A 26,938-nucleotide genomic window follows, 5' to 3' on the forward strand; every position below is an offset into this window, starting at 1 on the left:
TTGACAACCGCTAAGAAATTAGATTGTAAATGTTCTCACCAAAAAAATTAAATTGAAAAGGTAATTGTGTAAGGTGATGGATGTGTTAGCTAACCATTTTGTAATAATCATTTTACAACATTAGTATGTGTTAAGTCATGCTGTATACCTTAAACTTATACAATGTTATATGTCAGTTCTATCACAATGAAGTTGGGGGAAAAAAAGAAAAAGACAAATTACCAATACAAATATGAAAAAAAATTTACGTACTTCTTCAAATAAGAAAATTAAGAACATTTTAAACATTTAAAAATGCACAAACTGCTGGGGCTAATAATACATTATATGTTAATAAAAAAAAAAACTACAAGCTGATTGCAAAAAAGAAAAAATGCACAAGTGGGGTGTCTGGGTGGCTCAGTCTGACTCTGGATTTTGGCTCCAGTCATGATCTCAGGGTCATGGGATTAAGCCCTGAGTCAGTCTCCACGCTGGGTGTGAGCCTGGCTAAGATTCTCTCTCTTCCTTCCCTTCTGCTCTTCCCCACCCCCGCTCTCTCTCTCTCTCAAACAAGCAAACAAAAAACATATAAAACAAAAATGCACAAAGAACATGAACAAACAATTGACCATTTACACTTACAAATGGACAGCAACAGATGAAAAATTTCAACCTCATTAGCAATCAGAAAAATGTAAAATAATTTAACATTTTTCTCTTGTCAAATTGGCAAAAGCCACATCTCATGATAGCATGTTGACTATGAACGTACAAAGAAATGTGCCTCATTGATGGAAGTGCAGATTATAAGATTTTCAGACAACAAATCAGCACTACACGTCAAGAGCTTTAAAAACCTTTTTACTGGGGCGCCTGGGTGGCTCAGTGGGTTAAAGCCTCTGCCTTCGGCTCAGGCCATGGTCTCAGGGTTCTGGGATCGAGCCCCGCATCGGGCTCTCTGCTCAGCGGGGAACCTGCTTCCTCCTCTCTATTTGCCTGCCTCTCTGACTACTTATAATCTCTATCAAATAAATAAATTAAAAAAAATAAAACAATCTTGCATTCCCGGAAAAGAAGAAAATACGTATATGTATTTGAACTCATTGCTGGATTTCGTTAAAAAAAAAAAAAAAAAAAAAAAAAAAAACCTTTTTACTTTTTGGCAATAATCTCATTTCTGGAAGGCTATGATAATAATTTTTGAAAAACACAATAAAAATTATATAAAAATATTGACTACAGAAGTTAAAATTTTTAGTGTTTTAATTGTGTAGAGAGGGGATGTTTAAATTAAATAGTAATTATGTAAAATTATCCTACCACGATGTTAAGCATATTCCAAATTTGTTTTACAATTCCATGCAATGCTAGGAAAAAACAAATAGGACTACAGGAATAGAGGAATATGGGAAAAAACACAGCAAAAAAAAATAGAGGAATACAGCAAAATCTTATCAGTAGTTACCACTGGGTTGGTTATTACAGATAGTTTTAATCTCCTTTTTAATATCCTCTAAATTTTCCCAACTTTACACAATGCCATGGTTCTTTTATGAAAACTGAAGGAAATTACTCCAAGGGTGTAAGAACCAAAGGTATCCAAACCACCACACAACACAGAATTGTAATAGAGCATATTAGCTCTTCAAGGGACACAGCTGGTCCCTAAAAAGGTTTCCCAGGCAACCCCTCTGTGGTTGCCAAGACAGAATGCCACCTCAAGGGGTAGAGTCACTCTCTTGGAAGGTTCTGAAGCCCACCCCTCCTTAAAAGAATAATGAGCTGTGCGCAGGGGTAGGTGTCTAGTTTAAATTCCCTCTACAGTAGTGCGCACCTGCTGAACTGCTTCGCTGCAGAAGAAAATTGCTCCCTCCCTTAGTAAAGTCAATGAAGCGGAAAGAAATCTCGGTTCTCGGGTTTGGGGTGGCAGCTGGAAGAGTGGGGAGATTCTTAAATAGGGAGGCATCTCACCTAAGCACGGAGTCCACTGTCAGAATTAACCTGAACTTCTGGTGGACGCGTGGGGTAAGGGAGGGGGAGGAGTCTGGTCATTTTCTCCTGATTTGAAAAGTCGGAGGGGTGGACGGACATGACCGCTATCTCAGGGAAAACTTTCTCGTATGATCATAAGTAACAGTAACTCCTTCTGGAAGCTCTGTCTTTTCAGCATTTAGATGAACCAGGCACTACGGCGCTGAACTAGGTGGTCAGCTGGAGGTTCTTCCTTGAAAACTGCCATAAGTCTATGCCCCAGGGGCACCTGGGTGGCTCAGTGGGCTAAGCCTCTGCCTTCGGCTCAGGTCGTGATCCCCGGGTGCTGGGATCGAGCCCCGCATCGGGCTCTCTGCTCAGCGGGGAGCCTGCTTCCTCCTCTCTCTCTGCCTGCCTCTCTGCCTACTTGTGATCTCTCTCTCTGTCCAATAAATTAAAAAAAAAAAAGTATCTTTAAATTTTTACTTTGAGAAATGTCAAATCTACAGAAATCCAGCAAGGATGCTTTAATGAATATTTATACGCCCTTTTCCTTGATTCACCACTTAACGATTTGTCACATTCGCTTCCTATCAGATGCAGATAACTCAATATTCCTAGTTAGTGTAGATCTAAATAAGTACATGTATATATAGATTGTATATACGTATAAGACATTAGTATGTATCTCCTAAGGATAAGGACAGTCATTCATGTAACAACAGAAATTTACCACTGATGCAAGAAGTGGACCATATCCAGATTTTCCAGTCCACGTTCCTGTGCAGTATTAACCAGTGCTTTGAGTGGTCACGTGTCTTTCGTGGTCTTTGATCTAGAACCGCTGCCCAGCATTATTTCTTTTTCCCCTCAGCTTTTAAGGTATAACTGACAAGTAAAACAGTAAGATTTTGGAAGTGTACATCATGAGGACTCAATACACATTGTGGAAGTATGATTTCCCGTTTTCATGACACGGAGGCATGTGGAGAGTGGGAAGTAGTATTTTGCAGAACGTCCCTCATCCTGGATTTGTTTGCTCATTTCCTGAGGATTAGATTCAGGTTCTAGCGTTTTGGCAGGAATGCCAGAGAGGTGGCAGATGTGTCCTTGTCTCAGGAACCCCTGTCAGGGGCCCAGTGATCATTAGTGCAGCAAAACCACCCCAACGGTGGTAGTCAGGTGGGTTTGACTTGCTCAGACCCAAAATGACAGGACTCGGCATGGCGAAGCTTACAAATCCACAGTTTATTCAAGGAATAAAGGGCACAGCGGCAGCATTAAAGTAAGGAAACGTATCACAGGCAAAAGCCATTTTACCCCCAGGATCTGGAAAATCCAAGTGCAAGGTCCTGTTACCCCGCTTTTGGCTCAGGAAACCACCCACACGTGCACAGAACACTCTGGAGCAGGCACTGTGTTCCTATAGAGAATATGAATGTGCACACGGGTCCCAAAGGTTTGCAGTCATGTGGGGGTTGGTACACATTTATTTTTAATCTTGTATTCTCAGTGTACCAGAATTCATTGTTTATGCACCACACCCAGTGCTCCATGCGGTACATGCCCTCCCCAATACCCACCACCAGGCTCCCCCACCCTCCCGCCCCCGCCCCTCCAAAACCCTCGGTTTGTTTCTCAGAGTCCACAGTCTCTCATGGTTCGTTCCCCCTCTGGTTTCCCCCAACTCCCTTCTCCTCTCCATCTCCCCGTGTCCTCCGTGCTATTTGTTATGCTCCACAAGTCAGTGAAACCCTATGATAAGTGACTCTCTCTGCTTGACTTATTTCACTCGGCATCATCTCTGCCAGTCCCGTCCATGTTGCTACAGAAGTTGGGTGTTCATCTTTCTGATGGAGGCGTCATACTCCATGGTGTGTATGGACCACGTCTTCCTTATCCACTCGTCCGTTGAAGGGCATCTTGGTTCTTGCCACCGTTTGGCGACCGTGGCCATTGCTGCTATGAACCTCGGGGTACAGATGGCCCTTCTGTTCACTCCATCTATCTTGGGGGTAAACACCCAGCAGCGCAGTTGCAGGGTCGCAGGGAAGCTCTAGTTTTAACTTCTTGAGGAACCTCCACACGGTTCTCCGGAGCGGCTGCACCGACTTGCGTGCCCGCCAGCCGTGTAAGCGGCTCCTTCCCCAGCTGGGACCCGTTCATCAGAGCGGACCCATCTACCAGTGACACGAGCACGAACTTGTCCTGACACACGAGCAAGCGTGATCCCAGCGGAGGAAACACGCGGCGCACGGGCGGAAACGCGGCTCACACGCTGAGCCCGACGGGCGTTTCAGACCCTGCACGGTTAGACACTCGGCGGACTGAACCGTTCCTAACACTTAAAATAAAACCTTAAAAAAGCAGAACTTTTACCACAATACACAAAAGAATGAATTAAAATTGACTTCCAGGGGCGCCTGGGCGGCTCAGCGGGTTAAAGCCGCTGCCTTCGGCTCAGGTCATGGTCTCAGGGTCCTGGGATCGAGCCCCGCGTCGGGCTCCCTGCTCGGCGGCGAGCCTGCTTCCCCTCCCCCTCCGCCTGCCCCTCTGCCTGCTTGGGACCTGCGTGTCAGATAAATGCATAAAATCGTTGAAAACACACACTAAAGCGTGTTTCCCGTTTGGCCGCGGGCACCTGTCTCCTCCGCGCGCTCCGGGGACGCGGCAGCCGCTCCGCAGTCCCTCCGGGTCCACCGCGGCTCCGGACGACTCGCTCCCAGCGCGGGCGGGCGACCGCGGCTCCCCGGAGATGACACCGTCGCTGCCCCGCGCCTTCAGGGCACACACGGCACACGCGGGCACACGCGGACATACACGGGCACACGCGCTCACACCCACGCGCGGGAAGGGCACGCCGCGCGCTCCACGTCGGGACGCACGCAGCGCCCGTGTTCGCACGCAAGCCCCCGCCACGTGACCCGACGGGGGCGTGGTCTCCGGCGCTCGCGACGGAGGAGTCTTGTCCCCGCCGAGCCGCCGTCGGACGCCCGGTGTCGGAGGTCACGGCGGCGTTGGCGGTGGCGTTTTTTTTCTACCCGGAAACCGCGGCTGCCGGACCCGGAGACGAGTCTGTGTCGCCACGGCGTGAGCCGGACTGGCCTCTGGGCCTCGCTTGGGCCCCGCGGAGCCCGACGCCGCCCCCGGCGCGGCGGGGAGGATGGTGCCGAGCGGCCCCGGGCCCGCCGCGCGCCGCCGCGAGTGAGCTCTGAGCGGCCGCGGGCGTCCGCCGACCAGCTGGCCCGGCTGGGTCCGGGGCGCGCCTCTGCCCACCGGGGCGGGGTGAGCGGGGGCCGGGGTCGGGGTCGCCGGGACCGAGCGCGGGGCCGAGTGGGGACCGCGCTGCTTGGAAGCGGACCTGCTGGCCGGGTGTCCCCGCAGCCTCTCGGGGCCGCAGCCGCCGCCCAGGTCGCGGTGGGGGTCGCTCCGCCCGGGCAGGGTTTGGCCTGCGCCGCCGGCCTGGGCCTGATCCCCGCCGCCGGCTGGCCACCCGCACCCGGAGCAGGGGTGCCCGCCTCCGTCGAGAGGGCGGGACCTCCCCGCACGCACCCGAGGCCTGGGCAGTTTGGACTCGGCGCGGGCGCGTTTGGTGGTGGCCGTGTTTGACGGGGTCGTGCCGGCGTCCCCGCTCCCTCCGCGGATTAGCGTCCGCGAGAGAAGACGGGAGGGGACGCGGGTGTGCGGAAACGGAGCGCTGGCACTGCGCGTCGAGGGCTCGGTGGCTGCCCCGGGGCGGCGGGTGACCGGCTTCACGCGCACTTTGATGAACTCAGGGGCGGCCGCGGGGTGACCTGGAGGCGCGTAGTTTCGTTTCTCCGGGTAAGCGCCGTGAGCGGTAACCCCGAGCCTGCTGGGCCGCTTCGAATCTGTGAGCACCAGAGCCGGTGACAGCTGGTGAGGGGCTCCGTTCGGGGCCCGGGGCCTGCGCCGGAGTTGTCCCGGCAGGCGGAGCCCTCGGTGACGGGTGGGGGCTTCCTCGCAGCCCGCTCCGCAGCGGAAAGACTGCGGCTCCTCCCGAGCTGCTGTGCTCCTGCCTCGAAGGTGAGTCGCGGTGGGAGCAGGTGGGAGGGAGTCCCAGCGCCGGACTTGGATGATTGGGTGACGAATGTTTCATACATCGGTTTGTCCCCAGAGTTCTCCGGTTCCCTCGGGGCCTGAGCACTTGCGAGCTGTGTGCAGCTGCTTGAACACCTTCGCGCTTCCCCCGTGTAAGAAAAGGAAATTGACCTGTTGTGCCGCGGAGATGCACTTCGTGACCCCAAGCCTGCTTTCTCTTGCACAAGGACGCGTTGTGTGGACTTCCCAGTAGAGGTGTGGGAAGAATGGCTGTGGCCTCGTTGAGGGGGACTGGAAGTGGGGGCCGCCACCCACGCCAGGGTTCTGAGATCCCCAAATGCTGAGGGAACACCCTCTGTTTGGGCCGCAGCTGCCGCAGCTGCAGGGAAGAGAGACCAGACCTGCAAATAGTTCTGCCCGCAGGGAACGTGCTTCGAGAGAGCAGTTAAGTGGCAGGCTACAGTTGCCCTATGGCTTTGTTATGCTCAAGTGTCATAAAGGAAGTGGCTTTTAAGGTGGACCTCAGGGGGTCTGGAGCATTTGGGTCTTTCAGAATTAACCCGTGAAATGGAGAAGCAAGGGCCAGTTAATAGAACAGCACCCAGACTAGGTAGCTGGACAGTGGGGTCCTGCAGTCATTGGCCTCGGAAGTCCGTTAAGGGTTAAATGCTTCTCGGGTGCCTGGTGCTCCCTCGGTTAAGCGAGTACCTTCAGCTCAGGTCATGATCCTGGAGTCCCAGGATGGAGTCCTGCATCGGGCTCCCTGCTTGGCAGGGAGTCTGCTTCTCCCTCTGACTCTCCCTCTTCTCTTGCTCTCTCTCTCTCAAGTAAATAATAAAATCTTTTTTTTAAAAAGAGTTAAATTCTTCTCTTCTGCTTCTGCTTCTTTAGGATTTATTTATTTGGGAGGGGGAGAGGGAGAGGATCCTCATGCAGACTCCCCGCTGAGCGTGGGGCCCAACTCCAGGCACCATCCCAGGACCCTGAGATCATGACCTGAGTTTAAATCAAGAGTTGGACACTTAACTGACTCAGCCACCCAGGTGCTCCAGTTAAATGCTTTTCTAAGACAAAAAAGCCGAGGCTACGCAGTCTGGCTTCTGGTAGGTTTCTGGGTTCTAAAGACTTGTTTTCATGTGGTGGGTTTCTTTTGTTCTTTTATGCCGCCAGTGACACAAAGCGGTGCGTGACTTATTTTAAGGACAATGAAAAAGATGCTGGTGGTGATCTCCGTCTGGTATTAGCAATCAGGAAATTAGATTTGGTGACTGCACGATGGTTCCGCGCCTGCGTTTAGTTTGTGAGAACACAGCTCTGGTGTGGTCTCCGCCGCTCTGGCTACAGCCGGGTGATGGACGGCGCTTTTCCCGAGCTTTTTCACTGACATCGGTTCACTTCCCAGACGTGCGGTTTCTCTGACCCAGTATCCTTCAAGGAGGACGCCCTGTAATTGCTTCCATCACTGTAACCAGTCTCGGGACCTCACTGACTTCAGCCTTCTCCTTTCTTTGAGCGTTGCTCAGGACTGCGCTCTCTTGACTTTTTAATGCTTCTTTTAGACGACTCTTCCCTTTCTACCCACTGCTCTGCTTCCTCGCTACAGATGAGCATCTGAGAAAGTGGTTTTAACGGGCCACAGCACGACATTAGTCCAGGGACAGACAATCTGCGTGATTTTTTTTTGTCAGTAATGTGCCGCAGACTTCTGTTGCCATGTAAGAGGGTTTTTTAAAAAGTATCTTACTGTGACACTACAATTAATATAAAAAAGGATATGTGGAATTTAAGAGACAAAACAGGTGATCATGGGGGAAAAAAGAGAGGCAAACCAACGAACAGATTCTTAATTATGGGGAACAAACTGATGGGTACCAGGGGGGACATGAGCGAGGGCACGGGTGAAAAAGGTGGTAGGGATTGAGGAGCGCGCTGTTTTCGATGAGCGCTGGGCGATGTATGTGAGTGTTGAATCACTAAATTGTACACCTAAAACCACTTACTATCTGTTAACTAACTGGAATTTAAATAAACTTGAAAAAAATAAACCGAGCACAGTATCATAGTGATAAAGGAAATGGAGGAAAGAGAGTTTTTAGCAAATTGATTTTCCATTTTTAATAAATACGGAAATCTTTAAATTATCTTTCCCTGGTACAAATTGAATAAATTTGACCCGAGGTTTGTAGTTTGTGTATAATTACAGATCTCAGTGCAGTCCTGGGGACTACAGAAGCCTTTGGCGATGACACTCTGCAAAGTACGGTCGTTTGCCAGTTGGTCTTTTATGCTCGTTGGTTAAAAGTGCTGTTTTCATGGTATCTCCCGCTTGTTACACTGAATTTGGATGTTACAATATAATTTCGCATTGAACGTTTAGTGGTCATTTAATCTTGTCATCACTCATGATTTATTTTTTTAATATCTGTTAATTAAACTCCCAAGTCATTAAACTTTTATGTGGGGATACTTTTAATTCAGTTTTTAAGATGGTCAGCAGTTTAAAAATATTAAAGAACAAAGATAAATTATTTTCTGTTCTGGAACTATGGTGAATTAATTTTTTAAAAAAGGGAGAGGGGCATATTGGAGGTTACAGTGATTTTACATTATGACTTTGAAGATGGAGCCAGGCATTCATTAACTATAAGTGAGTACAAGTACAGCCTGAGTCTGAATTTTGAAAGTAAGTCTGCTTACAAACGTAATTATATCAGCCTGTGTTGTTCCTTTCCTTTTTGTCTTTGAGTACTGGTGTTGCCTAAAGTGCACATTTAGCAACTAAAACTTTATGCTTTCTGTTGTAATTTCTCTTTTGATCATTTAAGCTTTTGAGTTATGGTGAAAGTTTTTTCTACACTGAATTATATTAGCTTGAGAAACAAACCATTGACAAAATTCTACTCATCTTTGCTTTGTACTCTAATGGATGAGCATTTTGAGACATGAATTGCCTTGTTTCTAGAGATGGAAAGTAAGTTCACCATTTTAAACTTCAAAAATGTCGGTTTTGTGCTTTTTGAATTCCATGACTAAAAACATTTTATATATCCGTGGCTTGTAAAAAATTTTGTTTCTTTTCAACTTGACATTGGACTTGAAGCCTACTTATCAATCCTGGTATTGTGATTGATGACACAGCTTTTGGGCTTGGATGAATTAAGTCAGAGTGTTTCTGCCACTTATTACCTTGCACAAATTACTTAACCGCTTTTGACTCAGTTTCCCCTTCTGTAAAATCAGGATAGTAGGATCTACCTAGCATTGTTGTAGGATTAAGAAGTACAACGTGAGTAGAGCACTTGGCGTGGTGTCTGGCACAGGGCATGCTGTAGGTAGTCGCTGTTAGACAGGATACTCTCTCCTTAACCCTTGCTCGTCTGGTTTCTGCTTCCTCATGTCCCCTTAATGAGAGGGCTCTCGCTTGTATCGCTACTGATGTCTTAACTGCAAAGTTTTATGTGTACCCTCGGTTTTTACCTCATTTGATGGGGGTTGACTTGACTCTTTATCCACATCCTTAACATTTACTGGGAGGCCGCACTGTGCTTACTGGTTAATGCGCTGGCTCTGGGGGTGGACTGGATTTGAGTCTTGGTTCATTTCCTACTATATGACCTTGGGTAAGTAGCTGACTGACTTAGGCCTTAATTTCCTCTTCTGTGCAATACAGATGTTGTAGGGCACGTACACAGTATGTGCAGGACTCCTGGAACCGTGTGCCACTCATGTGAAAAGTGGGCAGTGGTGTTCGATATTACGTTAAGCACCTGCTCTGAGTCAGGCGGTGCCTGTCAGGGGTGGGCAGTGCACAGATACCATGGAAAGGAGAGGCAACACGAGCAGGTACATGCGGCTTTGCGTTTGGCTAAAGGAGGCGGTGTCTGGGGAGGGGGAGCAGCTGCTCGTGAGCGAGGTTACAAGGTGGGAACTGCTAGACGGTGACTGTGGGAGGGAGAGACTCAGGAACGGCTGGCAGTGGTCACTGGGGGGATGGCTGTGTCTGTCTGGGAGGAGGAGCTGATTTGGCGAAAGCGGATGAGGTTGGACCCGGTCGGCTCCCGGTACCCGTGGGTTAGCTCAGTAGAGGGCTTCGGTGGGTGGCTGTTTAGAGCTGGGGTGGGAGATCCGTACGGAAATTTGACGGGAAGCTGGGAATGAGTGTGTCTGCCTTGCGCAGAGGCCCAGCCGTGAGCTTCGGGTGGAGGCTGAGCTGCAGCCGCTCTCCGAGCAGAGTGAGGATGGTAGCTGGGTGCTCGAGGGGAGCCTGCTTCTTCCTCTCTCTCTGCCTGCCTCTCTGCCTACTTGTAATCTCTGTCTGTCAAATAAATAAATAAAATCTTAAAAAAAAAACAACCTTGAGTATTTTAAAAAAAATAAAAATCTAGAAATGGCATTACTTAGGTTAAGAGTCATAAGATTCAGAAACAAAAACATCAATAATAACTTAGAATTCGGTAAATTTAAAGTTGGAAGCCTCTTCTATATGCTTATAAAGTATATTAAGAACAAGAACAAAATCTGAATCATATATAAACTTAAACAGCTGAAACTACAATTATGAAACATCTAGAAAAATAAAAAAATCTAAAATAAGCTCTTAGAGAAAACTAAGTCATTAAAACCATGTCACACCAGAATGTAAACACTTAGATAAATATCAGCATAAATACCTAAAAATTAACAAACAACATCCACTTGGCTAATTTAATTAGAGAAAGTTCCAGAGGAGGCCAACTGTATTTACTAAAAAGTAAAAGCTTTATTATTATTTATTTATTTATTTTCTTTTTAGAGAGCACGCGTGAGAATGAGACGGGAAAGTAGCAGAAAGGACGTGAATCCCAAGCAGGCTCTATGGCCAGCATGGAGCCCTACAATGTGAGGCTCGACCTCACAACCCTGAGATCATGGTCTGAGCTGAAATCAAGATTAAGCCGGGAGAAGTGGACACCTGTGTCCATACAATAAATGACACATGCATGTTCGTAGCAGCTTGACTTATAGTGGATGAAAGGTAGAAACAGTGTCTGTCAGCTGACGCGTAGATATGGAAAATACATGAATAAAGTATTTCATACAGTGGAATATTTTTGGCAACCAAAAGGGAGGAAGTACTGATACATGGGACATCACGGACCAACCCGGAAACACCGTGCTGGGGGAGGGCAGACAGTCACCAAAGGCCACATACTGCAGGTCCATTCCTGTGCAGTGTTTGGAATGGGCAGATCTGTAGAGACAAGCTGTGTTAGTGGTGGTCTTAGGGCCGGAGGGGATGGGGGTTACTCCTAAAGCGTGGGGGGTTTCTTTATGAGACGATGAACATGTTTGGAAATTGATTATAGTGAAGGTCGCCCAGTTTTGTGAGTTGATTTGTACATGTTAAATGGGTGAATTATATGTAAATTATATATCAAGAGAGTTGTTGAAAATATACAAGAACCTTTCATATGGTAAAAGGTACCATAAACGGTATTAAAGAAAGTCCACAGAAGTCGTCAAGTATAATGTATACATATGTATAATACGTATATATGTAACATATACATAACGTATGTGTACATTACGTTATGTGTAACGTAAAAAACTGGAAAAGGCTTAGGCTCCAGAATATAAAAACTCCTGAGCGTTAATGAGAAATGGACGAAAGGCTGGTAAGTAGCCGAAAGACTGAGGCAGTTTCCCTAGGAAGAGCCTGAATGGCTGAGAAAGCAGTGGAAACGGTCAGTTTGAGGGAGATGCAATTTAAATAGTGAGGAGGGCGCCTGGGGGCTCAGTCCTGAAGCCTCTGCCTTCCGCTCAGGTCACAATACCAGGGTCCTGCCCTGGGCTCCTTGCTCAGCTGAGTCTGCTTCTCCCTCTGCCCCCCTCCTGCTCACGCTCACGCGCGTGCTCTCTCACAAAGATAAAAATTAAAAAAAAAATAACGAGGTAGCATTTCGCGCGATCTTGTTGGTCCCAGTCAGTAAGCTTGCTCCTAAGGCCGGGGACTAGCCTGAGCCCTTCTCTTGCCGGTAGGACCTCCTTGGAGAGCTGTGTGGCGTGACCCGGTCCCGTGGCCGAGGGGCCTGCCCTGTGGCCCAGGGCCCCTCTTGTGCGAGCTGCAGGGCCTGGTGTGGGAAACTGGGAGGACCGCAGGGCTCAGCCGCACTTGCACACGGTGTAGCCGGTGCATCTGGCAGACGCGATCCGCAGAGATAAAGCTCCAACCTTGTAAATGAGTCTAGCGACAGAATATAGTCAGTGTATCGTGTTCCACAAGTTTCCATGTGCAGTGCCAGTAATTGTGTGTGTGTGTGTGTGTGTGTGTGTGTGTGTGTGTGTGTGTGGTAAAAGTACACGGAACACGGGGGATGTGGCTCTGGGAGGAGCGCAAAGGATGTTATTTTACATCTCAAAGGACTCTTGGTGAGGATGAGGGAGGCCGCCGCCTGGCTTACTGCCCCCAGTGGTCGCTGTTCCTTCTCAGGGTGAGTTGATGCAGGTTTTGCTCTCAAAATTAAAAGCTGTTGCAGATTTTTTTTTTTAGTTGCTTTTCTTAGTGTCGTCTGTCCGTGCGTAGAATTGCTTGTTGTGCGCCGGCTCCCGTTCTCGGGGCCAGGGACCAGGGGCTAGAGCAATGGATAAGACTGGCAAGATTGGGGGCGCCTGGGGGCTCAGTGGGTTGGGCCTCTGCCTTCGGCTTGGGTCATGGTCCCGGGGTCCTGGGGTCCTGGGATCGAGCCTCGCGTCGGGCTCTCTGCTCGGCGGGGAGCCTGCTTCCTCCTCCCTCTCTCTGCCTGCTCCTCTGCCTACTTGTGATCTGTCTGTCAAATAAATACATAAAATCTTTAAAAAAAAGTGATATGGCAATCTCTGTTAAAACATACAGATGTTAAAAAAAATAAATTGGCAAGATTTCTGCCATCACGGAGCTCAGAGACCAGCAGGGAGAGACAGCAAACCAGTAGAGAATTAATTGTCCTCTGGACCGGTACTGAAGGGTCTGAAAGAGGCGGGGGCTCAGGTGGCCAGGGAAGGCCTCTCTGAGGGGCTGGCTGACCGCTGAGTGGAAACCTGCTCTTTAAGAAGAGTAAGCATGTGGAGATTTGGGGGGAAATGGCTTCCTATAGGAAATTCAGAATTTCTAAGACGAATAAAATACTTAGGAATACATTTGGCAAAAGAAGTGTAGAGGTGTACTTTGGAAGCTACGAAAGTTGTTTATTAGAGAAAACCGAAGTGAGTGGGAAGGTTCGCGGACTGGAAGCCGGTATTGTTAGGAAGGCTGATCCGCAAACTGATCTGCAGGGCCAGTGGGGTCCCCAGGTCAGTCCCGGCTGACTTCCTTGCACAAAGTGACAAGCTGGTCCTAGGAGATCGGAAGGCCAGTGCCAGAGCCCAGTGAGGGAGGACGGAAGTTGCCGATCCTACGGTCACTGAGGTTGGTAGGGCTTCTGGAACGTGGAACCTGTGCGCCATGTGGGTCCCTCATCTTCTCCCAGGCCCTGCGGGAAGCCTCAGGGCGGGCGTTAAGCAGGGAAGTGGTTCAGTTAAACATTTATTACGCGTCTCTCCGTGCCAGTTGCTGGGATGGGCGTGAGGATGGCAGGGGACAGGGCAGAATGTTGAACCTTCCAGTGGTAGGGAATGAGCACATCCTCCCTTGCTTTCTGTGCGTGTTGGCCTGTGTTTGTGTCGTGTTAGGGACCTCCTTCAGCGTTATCTAAGTGAAAACGGCTGGTGCTGTTGTCAGGGGCCTTATGGGAACAGCAGGTGTTCATCATGGAATAATTGGAAGATTCAGACGGAAGGAGAGAAATGCGTAGCTTTTAAGGTCTTACCACTGTGACATAGTGACAGTCACTTTAGTGTTTTTCCTTCTAGTCTTTGCAGTAGCTTTGTGATCCGACATTTCTCAAGTTCCGTAGTGAGTGACCTCCTCACGCGCCCAGCACCAGGGAAGGAAACAGCAGTGGGGATCATAGGGTTTCTTTGGGCGAGACGGTCCATGAGTCTAATGATTCGTCCCTTTCAGGTGGAGCTGATGAGAATAATGTTCAGCATCAACCCCCTGGAGAACCTGAAGCTGTACATCAGCAGTCGGCCGCCCCTCGTGGTCTTCATGATCAGCGTCAGCGCCATGGCAATAGCTTTCCTGACCTTGGGCTATTTCTTCAAAATCAAGGAGATTAAGTCACCGGAAATGGCGGAGGTATCGTATGTTCCAAGTCCTCCTCTCGGGCTGGCCAGACCCTACACAGTAAGGGAACAGCCTTGGGCTCTCCACACACCTTTCCTTCGAACGCAGTGAGAAAGCAGCGTTTTTCCCAGCATCCGTCTTCGTCTCCCTGTGGCTCACTGTGACTGTGTCTAGTCAGCCGTTGATTTAAGTAATGGTACCAGTTTCAGTTAGACTGCTTCAGCAGGGACACGTGCGTTTTGGAAGTATAGTGTAGAGTGTGTCAAGGACGTAGAGGACTAGCATGCTTGCTACTATTAACTTAATAAATCATCACAAATTTATTATTAAAGTTTTGAATTAGCTAATTGCTATTTTTAAAAACTGTAAACATTTGTTCTTTTGAAGCCGTATGTCATCACAGAGTTTTAGTAGCTGTACTGAGCGCTTTTCCGTTGCCTGAGAAGGGACACTGAAGAACTAGAAAGCTGGATCTTATTTCCAAATATATTTGTTTTTATTAAGCAGAGCTTCCGTTTTCTACAAACTGGCCTTCTAGATTTTACATTGTGGTCAGTTTAAATAAATTATTAGGGTGTTGCCCTTTGAACCTTCATCTAGGCAGGTAATAGTTTGAACTCTCATAATACGGATTTTAAAAGATGTATTTTTGCATATTCAAAGAAAACAACACAGAGTTAACAGTTCTTATTTAATGGAGCTGCATGATAATGTACCTATTACAAAATGTATTTGACGCGTTAGGAATTATGCTGAATTAAAGGTATGGTAAATTACTGGTGGTTGCAGGTTTCTTTTAGGACAAATGAGTTCCTGACTTAGTAGACTCCTGGGGTGCCTTCTCTTAACCTTTTTCTTCTGGGGTGCGTGCCTTGGTGGGAGCGGGATCGGGGGCGGGGATTGGGATCGCGCTGTGCTGCCTGTGTGCGCCCTGTGCAGGAGAGGAGGGTTCTTCCTCGGTGTAATGGGGGGCTTGGCTTGCTCTGTGCTCTGTGCTCTAGATCCGAGAATACCTTGGCAGGAGAGGTCCCCTTCACAAGTGAACTTTTTCACACAATTTAAGTGACAAGTGTTAGCTATTTCTGCCATGAAACCCTTTCAAACCGTTTCTAACCAAGAAGTGTACAGGCTGGCTCAGCTCTCCCTCTGCCCTGACTCTGCCTGAGTCTTTGAAGGTCATGCAGATAGCCTGTGCCCACATGAGGGCTGAAAACGAATATTCTAGTCACAACCGGGGATCTGCGGCATCCTGGCATTGCTTTCCCTCAGAGCCCAACGCCACGTTGAGCACTTGGCCGGCACAAGTGGTTAAGGCAGCCTGGATGGTTAGTCCTTAGTAATCGGAATGGTGCCTGACACTGGCTTTGGCTGTGTGTTCAGAATGGACTCGAGGTCTGCAGGAAGGCAGTGCCAAGCTGGTGCAGAACTGTGGTCATGATCGACTTCGTGATTTTCTTTCTTTCCTTTTTTTTTTTTTTTTAAGATTTTATTTATTTATTTGACAGAGATCGCAAGTAGGCAGAGAGGCAGGCAGAGAGGGGGTGGGGGGAAGCAGGCTCTCCGCCGAGCAGAGAGCCCAATGCGGGGCTCAATCCCAGGACCCTGAGATTATGACCTGAGCCGAAGGCAGAGGCTTAACCCATTGAGCCACCCAGATGCCCCGTGATTTTATTTTCAAATGAGGATCTTAGGAATATGGGAAAAGTTCGGGGCTATGAATCAAAGAACTTAATCCTGCTTCTGCCGTCAACTATGGAATTAGAGAGTCCATAAAGCTGCCCTCGGCCTCAGTTCCCTCATGTCTGGAATATGAAGGAATGTACTAGAATGTTCAGCCCCAATGTTTTTGAGTGGTCGGTCGACTCCGTAGGTTTGGGGGGAGTGTAGTTTGATGCACCGGCTGCTGCGGACTGATGGACCGGGTTCTCTAAAGCTGGACTTGCCGGCGTCTCCAGGATTGCAGCCCCGACGCCCTCCCCCTCCCCTCCCTCCCCTCCCCTCCCCTCCCCTCCCTTCCCTTCCCCTGTTCCTCGTGCAGGGCGTGGCGCAGGGCGTGGCGCGGCACTTTCAGGCAAGGCTAGTGTTAGAGTGACCGAAGTGTAACTCGGTTAGTCCTCACATCGGACAGCTTCTTGTAGACTAACGTTGCCTGAAGGAAGTCAGCGTCACAGCTGGGGCTAATGTGTTCTGCCCTTCCAGCCCGAGTTCATCTTTGCTTTTTTGTGAAAATTAAATTAAAATAGAACCCGGTGAGTACTTTATTATTGTTGGTTTCGGTTGAACCATGACATAAGCAGCTGTGTATGTATTTAAAACTGCTTATGATTCAAACCGCCAATACAGAAGTGAAGAGACGCCAGAAAACATCTTTTCTCCTCCTTTTTTAAGTTCTGCTTTAAGGTGGTCATGATTCAAAGGCCATGACAGGGGGGCCACACTGGTGTTGGTATCGACTGTGGTGAACTGACCTTTCCAGGAATTATTTTAAGGCAGCTTTATTTATTTATTTTTTTAGTTTTCTTTATTTAAGTAACCTTTGCACCCAATGTGGACCTCAGACTCACGACCCTGACCGAGACCAGGAGTCGCATCTTTTCTGACTGAGCCAGCCAGGCTCCCCCAGGCGTCCTCATGTGAAAAATAAACAACTAATCACGGGGCACCGGGCTGGTTCTGTCAGGGGAGTGGGTGACTCGATCTCGGGTCTGTGAGTCTGAACTGCACGTTGGGTGTAGAGATTACTTAAAAGTAAAGTCTTAGAATAAACAAGTAACTAACCACATCTGCTAAGTGAATTTGGATTAATGCTTTTCATGTTTTACTACTTTCATTCAAGCTTTCTTTTCAAGTTTTGTTCTCAAGCTAGATCATTTTCTCTAAGTATAATGTGCTATTTTTTTACACATTTTCTTGAATAAGCTGGTTTAATCTCCTAGTTTATTTAATATCTCATGCCAGTGAAGAGTTCGTATTTTAGATTGTGAATGTGAGAGTGGTTTGGAAAACCAGCACCGTTACCCAGTGCCAGAGGCTGACGGCTGTGTTGTCACCGTTATTTTCAGTGCTTAGCTCTGTGGCTCTGTTGACCCCACCCAGGGGTCCTGGCTGTAGGGTGCCAGGGGCAGCGCTTTCAGACAGCTCTTACTCGCTTTCCTTACACCTCTGTTTTCTCCCACCGCAGGACTGGAATACGTTTCTGCTGCGGTTCAACGATCTGGACTTGTGTGTATCCGAGAACGAAACACTGAAGCACCTCACAAACGACACCACAACCCCAGAGAGCACAGCGGCCAGCGGGCAGGCCAGAGCGTCCACCCAGTCCCCACAGGCCCTGGAGGACGCGGGCCCACTGAACATCTCAGTGGCCATCACACTGACCTTGGACCCGCTGAAGCCCTTCGGAGGGTACTCCCGCAATGTCACCCATCTGTGCTCCACCATTCTGGGCCATCAGATTGGACTTTCAGGTATGTGAGTGTCACCCTTTTCCGTTCAGATTTTCTGAGGCAGCAGCTTCCAAGACAGAGTATCAATGGTATATGGTTTTTACTCGTCAGATTATTGTTTTTACAGGTGTCCTCTTTTCTTGACTTTGAGCTAAATGAAATCAAGAAGGAGCTGTTTGTGCTACGTCTTCACCTAAAGTGCTTGGTGTACAGTAGGCTCTCAACACAGCGACTGAGAGGAGACTTTAAGGCCGAGCTCCAGTTTTAATTTTTACAAACACAAAATTTTTATTCAGGTTTTTCATCGTAGAGTTTTCAGTACGTACTACAAATATTGTTACTAGTCTACGAATTTTCAAATGCGCACCCACATTAGCTCAGCACTGTGCGAGCTGCTGGGAAGAACAAGAAAAAGCCCAAGACCTGGTCTTGTCTGTTGGAATTTTAGGATCACGGAAGAGACAATATAACATGAGTTAATATTTATCAAACACTTAATAGTTCCTGGCACAAAGGAGATGCTATACTAAGTGCCAGGCTCCCCTCTCAACAGGGAGTCTGCTTCTCTCTCTCCCTCTGCCCCTCCCTCTGCTTGTGCCCTTTCCCTCTCTCTTAAATAAATTTTAAAAAAATAGCGAAAATAACCATCAGTAGAACATTGAGCCCTGCTGTTGGACCAGTCGGGGCTCTGGTCGTGACAGACTGCTGAGGACGTAGTAGAAGCTGGAGTGACTAGGAAAGGCTTCCTACAGAGGCCCAGACCTTAGAAGAATAGTCTTTGGTTCTTTGTTACCAAGGGCCTCTCCGTCCTTGGAGGAACTTGGGAGTGCCGGGCCGATCTCTGCTGGCTCTTCCGGCTGAGAGCTGTTCCCACAGGAGTGAGGGAAGGTGACTCTGGGAGCGGGTGGACCGTCTCCTTCTGCTATGGTCCTAGACCTTGGTTTTCGTTGAAGCTTCTTTATCCCTTATCAGTTCCCAACCTTCCTGAAGTCTGGTAGACCGCCCGATCCTTGGTCTGCTCACATATGGAAGGGAACAGTAACGCTTCTCTGGTCATGTTTGTGGCATGGCGTGTGTTTTATGTGAAGTGATACATATAAAAGCGATTTGGAAATGGCACGAGTGCCGTACAGGTGCTAAAACAGCGGAGGTAATAACTCAGCCAGCCCCCAAATTTCCACCTTGGGCACTGGGGGCCCTTGTTGCCCGGCATCTCCGGGCCCTGGCTAACAGTGGCTCCTTTCCGTTTGCCACACTCTGGATCCCCCGGTGAGCAGGCCTCGGAGTCCGGCTCCAAGCTCTAGTTCCTGAAGTCCCGCACAGGCAGATGTCCCGCTGATAGGGGATTCCTGGGTGAGTTTGATTCCAGGATTCCTTGGAATCCCAGAGCATAATACATAGATGAGTTCCTACCTTGATTTACCAACGCTCTCCCTCCCTGCCCCCGCAATTTCTCTTTCGTAGGCAGGGAAGCCCATGAGGAGATCAACATTACCTTTACCCTGCCAACAGCTTGGAGTTCGGACGACTGTGCCCTTCACAGTCACTGCGAGCAGGTGGTGTTCACCACGTGCATGACCCTCACAGCCAACCCCGGTGTGTTCCCCGTCACCGTGTAAGTGTTTTCCGGAAGCCCCGTTTACCAGGAGTGGGACTGGGGCGCTTGGGCAGGTTCTTGGGGAAGCTTGTGGTAAACGACTGGACACGGCTGTCCCGGCGGGCCCGTCTGAAGGGTTATCTGAGTTGAGTTTGGAATCCTAAGGTAGAACTTGGCATTGAGGATCTGAGAGTGAGTGAGTGCTGGAGCAGGGAGTGAAAGCATCCGCTCTGTTCACCGTGCCGGGCCGCCTGTCCTGTCGGCGCAAGCGTGTCCCACCGAGTAAGTAGGAGCTGGTGTGTCACCAGCATGACTTATGAGGAAGCCTCCGGAAAGATGAAGCTTTAGTCATCGCGACCGAGAGCATAAATGAATCTTTCCATGAAACAGCGTCTGTTGCTGAAACTTGCGCCTCATGTGTTTTGAGCCGCTGTCCATGTCGCCGTGGATAAGTTTTAAGGTTTGGGGTTTTTTTGCCTCTTTATAATGGAGATAATGATCTGTAAGTACATGAAATGTGTAAGATGTAGCCTATTTAAGAGAATTCTAAGGTGAATTCTGGTTTTTTATTTAATTATTTTTAACCTGCAATGTAGATGAATTTTTTAAAGAAGAATTACTCTGGGGGGCGCCTGGGTGGTTCAGTCAGTTGACATCTGACGTGATTTCGGCTCAGGTCATGATGTCGGGGTCACGAGGTGGAGCCCCACGTCGGACTCTGCGCTGGGCATCGAGTCTGCTTGAGAATCTCCCTCTGCCTGCCGCCTGCACACGTGCACGCGCGCTCTCTTGCTCTCTCTCAAAAAATAATTACTCTGGGATCTGTCTGTTTTAGATATTCGGAGGTTTGTAGGACAAGATCAGATAAGTTAAATGTTACTTGCTGTTGGAGAAGTTTGTGCATAAAACTTTCAGTTGTGACTGAGAATTTAGATAATTTACAAAAATGGGCCTAAAAGGACCAGGCCTCTCTTTGGCTGCATCACAGGGAAGAGAACCGTGGTTGGTGGACTTGTGAAGCCAGAAATCTTAACAAGCAGACTTGTAAATGTCGGATGCCTGTTTCTTACTCCGTTAGGTGTTTGTTAAATTAAAAAAAAAAAAGCCTATGAGCTAAAAAGAGCGTAAAGGTCTTCATCTTTTTTTTTTTTTAAGATTTTTATTTATTTATTTGTCAGAAAGAGAGAGAGAGCGAGCACAGGCAGACAGAGAGGCAGGCAGAGGCAGAGGGAGAAGCAGGATCCCCACAGAACAAGGAGCCCGATGCGGGACTCGATCCCAGGACGCTGGGATCATGACCTGAGCCGAAGGTAGCCGCTTAACCCACTGAGCCACCCAGGCGTCCCTAAAGGTCTTCATCTTAAAGAAATGTATCTTCTTTCTCTTCTCCACACGGGACGCCATGCTCAGTGCGGCGCCGGGGCCGTGGGGGAGGCCTGGGCGGGGGCTTCAGGCCGCTGAGCCCTGTCTTGTGCTCTCACCCCGCAGACAGCCACCACACTGTGTTCCCGACACGTACAGCAACGCCACGCTCTGGTACAAGATCTTCACGACCGCGAGAGACGCCAACACAAAATACGCTCAGGATTACAACCCTTTCTGGTGTTACAAGGGGGCCGTGGGAAAAGTCTATCACGCTTTGAATCCCAAGCTTACAGTTATTGTTCCGGATGTAAGTGAGAGAAGTTGTGTGTCCGTGTATCTGTCTGTCTCCCTGCATCTGGGGACAGTCACCTAGGCCCTCTCTACCTCCTTGAGTGCACTTAGCCCGTCCCCTTCTAGATTTCCAGCTGGGCCGGGAGACTAGGGGTGGTAGCAGGGGCCCGGGCTGAGCTGCCACCCCGTCCGTTAAGGACGCTCCGCATCTGTTCTTCATTTTCTGCTTTGGTCACCAGCGGTTACGTTTGTCACGTGGCCGTCGTGTTCCAGGGACACGCGTACCGTCTGCTCACTCCCACGGTCACTCCGGGAGTATTGGGTTGGTGTGAACACAAATGGTAAATCGTGTGGAATTCACGAAGGTGGAAGTAAATCGGAGGAGAAGAGTCTTTGGCGAGATACTGAGGGCTGGTAGGGTTTTACCTAACAAGGAGAAAGACGCTGTAACCCGCCTGCTGGGGCTCGTTCGGCCTCCTGCCCAGCCTTGAACCCGCTTTTAACGGACTGCACGGATTTTTCTAAGTGTCCGCACTTTTTTTCCTGTCGGTATATGGTAGCCAGACTTCTTCTGGCCTGATTCTTCTCTCTTTCTTCTGTCAAGCTGTAGCAGTTGGTGGGCTGGGGCTGCGGGACCGAGCAGCGGAGCCAGGCTGGGCTCTGGGCAGGGGCCAGGGTCCGGAAGACGCGTCGGTGCCTCGCCGAGGCTTTCGGACTTCGTGCGTTTGGGCTGTAGGGCCTTGCACAGCAGTGCGTGAGGGAGACGGGTCTGCCCAACCGATGATCGTTTGTGGGCTGGAGCCCAAGGGCCCCAGGCTGATGTTTTGAGGCCTGGAGGTGTGTGCGTGTGGGTGCGTGTGTGTGAAGGAAAAGGGGGTGGAAGCAGGGCTGGCGTGCGGCACCTGGCAGGCCTGGTGACGGTGACCGCGCGCGGGAGGTCAGAGAGGAGTGAATCAGGGACTTGGGAAGTGAGGACAAGACAGAAGGAAGCTGCCCGTGGGGAGAGGCCTTCTTGGGAGAGTAGGGAGGATTGGGGAAGACAGGCTTGGGCTGTCAGAAGAAGGGACGGAGGAGAAGGGTAAGGGTTAAAGCCCCTGGGTCTCTGGGGCTTCCTGGGGGCGGGGGGTCCTGGGGCAGGGTCCTGGGCAGTGCTGGAGTGCAGAAGCCCGGGCAGGGGCCGCCTTAGGAAGAAGTGGGCGGCCACAGTGTCTTTACTTGGGCCTGGTTTTAATAGTTTAGAAGAGGAAGAGAACCCTCCCTCCTTCCAGTAAGCATTCAAGTTGAGGTGAGTCTGGAGCTTATGAACCCGTTTCCAGAATCCTAGCAGTGACGTCTTCCAGCAACTCAGTGCGATGTTTCTGGCTTGTTCTCTTTATTCAGGACGACCGCTCATTAATAAATTTGCATCTCATGCACACCAGTTACTTCCTCTTCGTGATGGTGATAACCATGTTTTGCTACGCCGTCATCAAAGGCAGACCCAGCAAGTCGCGCCAGAGCAGCCCCGACTTCTGTCCTGAGAAGGTGAGCAGTGGCGGGTGTGGCCCAGCACCGTTGCTGGGGGTCTCTGCAGACTGAAAGTCCCGCGTGGTCCTGATTCCCTCTGTGGCTGGCGGCGCGTCTCCTGCAGAGAGCTTAGGTCCTGTGTGTATCTGTAGTGGTCTGCCCTCGGCCTAGACCGTGGTGGTGGATTTTCAGCCGCACACCCACTGCGTAGCTGGGAACCGGGAACTGTTCTCAGAGCCCCGGGTGGGGGTGGGGGCAGCGGACCCTGCCAGGGCTGCTTCCCGTCTGCCTCTGTCAGCTGAGGAGCCACCTCGCAGAATCCTGCCCGCAGTTTCAAAACCACGACCTCTGTCTCGGCAGGGGGGTTCCGCTGGATCGGCCGCTCGCTGCGGAGACTTTCGGGTTGCCGTTCATGCCCCGCTAAGTGAGATCCTTTCTTCTTAGGGAGTTAGTAATGCCTCTGCCTGCTAGATGCCCGCCATGTAGCTCCCGGTGTTTGGTTGGAGACTGGAACCCAGTGAGGGCGCTGGTGGGACTGAGTTACGTGGGCTCTGCTGTGTGGCGGGATCGCTCACCGTGTTCTCTTTCAGGTGGCTTTGGCCGATGCCTAATCCCACAACTGCCCGTTCTCTGAGAGAGACTGAGAGAACCATAATCATTGTCTGCTGAACCCAGCCTGGGCCTGGACACTCTGTGAATATATTATCTCGCAATGTTGGGTTATTCCAGCCAAAGACCTTTCAAGTGCCTGTAACTGATTTGTATATATTTATAAAAATCTGTTCAGAAATTGGTCCGATGATGCACGTGCTTCGCACTGGTGCAGCCGAAAGCCTTCAGCCCCACCACGGACTTGGTGGGATGCGCCTGTGCCACCGGGGAGGACGGGGAGCTCACTGCAGCACAGCAGACCGCGCTGTCTTCCCCGCGGTCACGGGCGTTCCGTTGCTGGCGGGGTTGAGGTATCGTCGGTCCTTGTCTCAGCCCGTGTGTACAGAATGTTCGAAACTGTCTGCACCTTCGATGTGATGCTGCATTTCCAAAGCCACCAGTCCGCTTTGTGGATTTTACGTGTCTGTGGCTGAATAATCATGGTGACAACAGTAATCCCTTTTTCTCCGTTTTGCTTGCAAGGAAACATGCCTGTCTTTCTTAGTTTCTTGTTTTGTTTTTTTTTCTTTGAAAAGAAAAGTAAAATAGTCACATTTTAATACTCTAGTTAGGACAGACTTGTGCTTTCATCTTGAGTAAGAAGTTAACTATTGAAAAATCACCTACATGGTAAAGATCTAAGTTTCATTTTCCATACGGACGGTGAGGAACCTGGTCTTGTGTGAGTCGAGTTGGCACAGAATCTTCCACTGTCTTCTCCTCTCTTGTCCTTTCCTCGATTATAAAAGTTAAAGCAGCATCCTCACTCAAAAGAGCTTAAAAATGAAGTAAATGGCTCTAGAGTAGAAATTAGCTATTCTGCCTGCTGGAATGCTGACGGCAGTTTGGGAAGAGAAAGCTGATCAGCCTAATTGTTGTGCAGGAGTTTCTTGTCTTCCTTGAAGAGGGAGTGGGTTTTCTTCCTTCTCCTTTTTGCATCTATGTCTTTGCAGTGAACATGTCTCGGAAGGAAGTGGCAGCTGGTAGATCCGGGGCGTGTCGTGGTGCCGGTGGAACTGGAAGGAAGGCAGCTCTGATCTGCCGTGTCTGAGGAAAACAAAAAGCATTTTTCTTTCCTATGGCACTTTGATGATCTAGACCCTTCATCTCGTTTTTCTTCTAATCCATCTTGTAAAAAAAAAAAAAAAAAAAAATTGCGTGGTTTTTCCTAGTCCTTTCTTGTTACTTGTATTCTTACTGTTTTTTGTAATAGCTCTTTGCATTAAAAACACATTGTCGTGACTGACCTCTGTGTTCCCCCAAGCAGTGGTGTGGAGCCGAAGGGCAATTAAAACCTTGGACGTGACCGTCAGCACTTCTTTCCCTCAACGTCAGTCTGTAGTCTGTTCCGAATTGCAGATCAGTCCTACGTCTAAAATAATTGGCCTCAAACATGTGGTCCCAGGCATTCTCCAATGGAAGACAGTTGTGGGCTCTTAACAAAGATTATTAAAGTAATCACTGTAGTAACTTAATATGTCAATATCCCCCCATTTTTTTTCCTTTTCGTACATCTCAAGCACAGTAATCATACTTGTCTATCCAGTTTTTTTGAGTTGCTTACGTGATGCGTGGCTAACCCATGTATTTAGTTTTCTCTGTAGAGACTGTGAGACTTTTACGAGACAAGATGGAGAGAGAGCCGTTTGGCTTGACCTTTAGAAACATTAGTATCAAGACCAACAGATTTTAGATTAAGCTGCTACTGAATTAATGAAATCCCAGTGAGGTGGAGTTAGAGGGAGAGATCTGTAACTGGCAGAGTACCATGAAAGGAGAAAGGTGAAAAGAGTCCGTTTCTCTGGCGTGTTCAGTCCAGCTGTTGCTAATATGAATGTCCTTGTTTTAATGACAGGGAGTGGCTGGAATCTGTAGCTAGGGGCGGAGGGACTCTTAGGCGTGAGGGAAGGAAGTGCCAAAAATGCCTGGACAGTATGACTTGTCCCGAGGGGAGGACACACACTTGAAAATCCAGCGTTCACTCTGGCAGGTAATTTCTCAAAGATCTTACGGAAACCCAGGGTCTGTCAGGTGTCTGAAGGAGGGCGGGCAAGCGGAGAGGCCGTGGACCTGGGTGCAGAGGTCTAGGCACTGAAGAGACTCCCGTGGGCTCTGGGACGTCCGGAGTCCTGTCACATCCGGGAGCTTGCAGACGAGGCCTGGTCCTCCGCCACGTCTCGCCCGGGGGACCTCGGGAACAGAAGAGTGTCCCAGCAGGGCCCAGGTGCCATTGCGAGTGACCCCGCGTGGGAGCCCTGGGCGTTCTCAGGCGTCTTGGACCGGAGGCCCAGTCAGGGTCAGCAGCTCTCAGTGGTCGTTTCAGATCATATTGATCTCTTTCCTTTCTCCTTTTGTCCTTTCACTGTATGACTTGAATCAGTTTTGATTCTATTTGTAAGTTTTTCTCGTCACTAGGAGCCTGCGTTTGGGTTGCATTTTCTTTGGCGGTCTGTGGGGATTCCGCATCCCGGTTTCCAGCCCTCCTGCAGGCACCGTGGGGCTGCGAGGGCCCACGGACCCGTCTCGCTTACCTTCTGCATGATGGTCAGTAGCTGATCTGTTACGGCGTTCACTCCCAGGTTAATTTTCTGTGTTTGGAGTATGTGCATATGTGCTTTACAGAATAAATCCTCTGAATTTATTTGCCGTGTCTCCCGTTTCCTGCCATCTGCTGGGTGTTTCCTAAGGCGAGAACATCTGCGACAAGTCATTGAGGCCGTCTCGCAAGCTGTTCCCTCCGAGGGTCACCCATCCTCGGGATGTGGGGTGGCTGCGGTTCCCACTAAGCTGGCCTCAGCAAGCACCCGGCTCGTCTCCCCGAGTGCGGGACCTCCTTTCGTGCACTGGACCGACAGGTCCTCACGGACGTGGCCCAAATCCTGCCCAGAAGTAGGTAAAGGAAGGAACAGAGCGCGAGGGAGCATTTGCGCAGGTGTGGGCGTTTGAAGACCCCCTTTGGGTGCACTTGGCCTGAGTTAGGAGAAGCAGACTTCCGGCCGCGCTGCCTCCTGCCGCAGAGCCCCCCGTGTGCCAGGCTGCCTCCACCGGCCACCGCGCCCCTGCAGCGATGCGTGGAGGAGATCGCGGTCACCAAGTGACTTCCTCCCTCCTGCAGGGGGCAGGGGCTCTGGGGTCTCTCCTCCCTCCCCAGCAGGTGCAGGGTCGTAGGGGTCAGCTTCTAGACGCCGAGGGACAGGACACCTCCCCAGGCCCATTTGTTTCCACCTCCCTCCCCTTTCCAGCCTTCTCTGTCCCGGGTCAGGCGCTGCCGCCCTCTGCTCCCTCCTTGTCCCCAGCGGTCCGTGTGCTCTGCTGGTTCAGCGCAGCATGCACGAGTGAGAGCCCCTGGACGAGGAGAGCTCGTGTCTCCTGTCCGCTGTGTGTGGAATCTGACACGCCAGGGCCCAGATAATGCTTTGAAACCACTTCGTGTCCCGGAGGGTGCGCGGAGCCTGAAGGTGCTGATCGCAGACGAGCCCGGAGCACGGAGAAAGCGGAAACTCGTAGGATGAACGCACAGACCTGGGGGCGGCGTGGAGTCTGGTCGGGCTCGTTGTGAACTTGCTCACAGAAACTCCCCCTCTAAGAGCCTTTTTTCCTTCCTCTTCCCTCCTGAGGCCTCCAGACTCCTTCCCTTGGCTACTTGTGGGTGATGCGTGAACCGGAGTGGGTCAGCCATCGCAGGAACAGATGGCAGGTGTGGTGCCCTGTCCGAAGGGAAAGGGGATGAGCTCTGCTTCTGGTTTTCTGCAGACTTTCCCCTCCCAACTCTTGCTCACTCAGTAACACATACTTCTGCGGTTTCTCTGAAATGCCATCCCTGTTCCGGGAGCTAGAGGTACAGTAGTGCCTGGACGAAATGCTTGTCCTTTTGGCACGTGCTTCTAG

The 26,938-nt window shown here is 49.9% G+C and overlaps 1 protein-coding gene across 3 annotated transcripts; it reads left to right on the forward strand.

Moving 5' to 3' along the window:
* The first annotated feature begins 5,136 nt into the window (after positions 1 to 5,136).
* Positions 5,137 to 25,691, forward strand: LOC111145702 (transmembrane protein 248). Of its 3 annotated transcripts, XM_022500828.1 has the most exons (8): positions 5,952 to 5,997; positions 6,089 to 6,267; positions 14,030 to 14,206; positions 17,376 to 17,661; positions 19,105 to 19,255; positions 20,726 to 20,909; positions 22,274 to 22,417; positions 22,990 to 25,691. In XM_022500828.1, exons 3-8 carry the CDS (start codon positions 14,039 to 14,041, stop codon positions 23,008 to 23,010), a joined length of 954 nt encoding a protein of 317 aa, XP_022356536.1. In that variant the 5' UTR covers positions 5,952 to 5,997; positions 6,089 to 6,267; positions 14,030 to 14,038; the 3' UTR covers positions 23,011 to 25,691. The 3 variants fall into 3 exon arrangements, with proteins under 3 accessions (XP_022356535.1, XP_022356537.1, XP_022356536.1); XM_022500827.1 differs by lacking the exons at positions 5,952 to 5,997; positions 6,089 to 6,267 and adding an exon at positions 5,137 to 5,238; XM_022500829.1 differs by lacking the exon at positions 6,089 to 6,267 and having other exon boundaries at positions 5,944 to 5,997.
* Positions 25,692 to 26,938: the final 1,247 nt, after the last annotated feature.

This window comes from Enhydra lutris, unplaced genomic scaffold (genome assembly GCF_002288905.1).
Source record: "Enhydra lutris kenyoni isolate GAN:26980312 unplaced genomic scaffold, ASM228890v2 scaffoldscaffold13, whole genome shotgun sequence".
Lineage (NCBI taxonomy): Eukaryota > Metazoa > Chordata > Mammalia > Carnivora > Mustelidae > Enhydra > Enhydra lutris.

Bases quoted from the DNA above. Each gene is read 5' to 3' on its own strand.
- LOC111145702 (XM_022500827.1), top strand. From the start codon at position 14,039: ATGAGAATAATGTTCAGCATCAACCCCCTGGAGAACCTGAAGCTGTAC. The intron at 17,662-19,104 runs GTATGTGAGTGT...TCTCTTTCGTAG, and splicing joins CCATCAGATTGGACTTTCAG to GCAGGGAAGCCCATGAGGAG. The intron at 22,418-22,989 runs GTGAGCAGTGGC...GTTCTCTTTCAG, and splicing joins CCGACTTCTGTCCTGAGAAG to GTGGCTTTGGCCGATGCCTA.